The 1,657-nt window shown below is 40.4% G+C and overlaps 1 protein-coding gene across 1 annotated transcript; it reads left to right on the forward strand.

Annotated features, from left to right (window-relative positions):
• Positions 1-715: 715 nt before the first annotated feature.
• LOC308233391 (olfactory receptor 51G2-like) lies at positions 716-1,657 on the forward strand (the record flags this gene model as incomplete). The annotated part of the gene is made up of 1 exon (XM_080640321.1): positions 716-1,657. The coding sequence occupies one exon, from the start codon at positions 716-718 to the stop codon at positions 1,655-1,657; it is 942 nt and encodes a 313-aa protein (XP_080496447.1).

Consider the following 1,657-nt stretch of genomic DNA (forward strand, 5'->3'; position numbering starts at 1 on the left):
TTACACTTTTATTATTATAGATAACATTTATTCTAATTTGGCACTGATATAAATTTGGTCAAATGGTTTACTTAAAAAAAAAAGACATTTTGTATCTTCTAAGATTAAATACAAACTCTTTATATTTATGCACAATTTCCTTCAGAAATTCTGGTTAATTTTAATTAATTTTTAGCTCCCATAACCCTCTGAAAAGCCATCAGCCCTATAAGTTTGTTCAATTATATTTACTTATACTTGTAATACTAACACCTTTCTGCATTTACATGGATGTCAATCAGCTAGTTGTTCCCATCAAACTCATATTTATCATTCAAGAACCTAATTGAAGAATTATCTTCAATAAAACTTCCCTGACCTCTCTGGGTCAGGATACTTTTCTGATATTAAACTAACACTTGGCTTTAATATTAGCTCTCTCTGTCCATCCGGGTGTAAGTACTTGAAGGCATGTTTTATGTATTTCTCTATATTTTCACACTACACAAATTCCTTTTAGAAAATATGTTCTCAATAAATGTGCAATGAACAAATAATTAATCCATTGGTAAAATAATAAATGCTGGTAGTAATTTACATATAACGAGCAGAAGAGTAATTGAAACAGTAAACAGAGCAGCATGCATCAGAGCTTCTTTTGGCAATATTGACTTTTACTCTAATTGTTCTATGTTTTTGTCTCTCCACTTAGACTGAAGGTGCCTCCATCCACACAATGTCTGTCTTCAATAGCTCTGCTCTGTACCCTCGCTTCCTTCTAACAGGCTTCTCAGGCCTTGAAAGCAGCTATGGCTTGATTTCTCTCCCCATCTTCTTTGTTTACGTCACCTCGGTTGCAGGGAACATTACTATCCTCTTTATCATCAGAACTGAGCCTTCCCTCCACCAACCAATGTACTTCTTTCTGTCAATGTTGGCACTTACTGACCTGGGCCTATCCACTACAACCTTGCCTACCATGTTCAGTGTCTTCTGGTTCCATGCGCGGGAGATTTCCTTCAATGCTTGTCTGGTCCAGATGTATTTCATTCATGTTTTCTCAATTATTGAGTCAGCTGTGCTGTTGGCCATGGCGTTTGACCGCGTTGTAGCCATCCGTGTGCCCCTGCGCTACTCAGCCATTCTAACCAATGGTGTAATCATTGGAATTGGGTCGGCAATTGCTGGGAGGGCCTTGGCTCTGGTCTTTCCAGCTTCCTTCCTCCTAAAGAGGCTTCAGTATCATCATGTCAATATTCTCTCCTACCCCTTCTGCCTGCACCAGGACCTCATAAAGACAACTGTATCCAGCCGTCGAATCAGCAGCATCTATGGCCTCATGGTAGTCATCTGCTCCATGGGACTGGATTCAGTGCTCCTCATCCTCTCCTATATTCTCATCCTTGGCACAGTGTTGAGTATAGCCTCCAAAACAGAGAGGGTGAAAGCCCTCAATACCTGCATCTCCCACATCTGTGCTGTACTCACCTTCTATACACCAATGATTGGGCTATCTATGATCCGCCGCTATGGGCAGAATGCTTCCCCAATTGTCCATGTGCTCATGGCCAATGTCTACTTGCTGGTTCCACCCCTCATGAACCCCATTGTCTACAGTGTCAAAACCAAGCAGATTCGTGACAGAATCCTCAAGAAATTCAAACAACAGAAAGTTTAG

The sequence above is a fragment of the Plecotus auritus genome (assembly GCF_963455305.1).
Source record: "Plecotus auritus genome assembly, chromosome: 9".
Lineage (NCBI taxonomy): Eukaryota > Metazoa > Chordata > Mammalia > Chiroptera > Vespertilionidae > Plecotus > Plecotus auritus.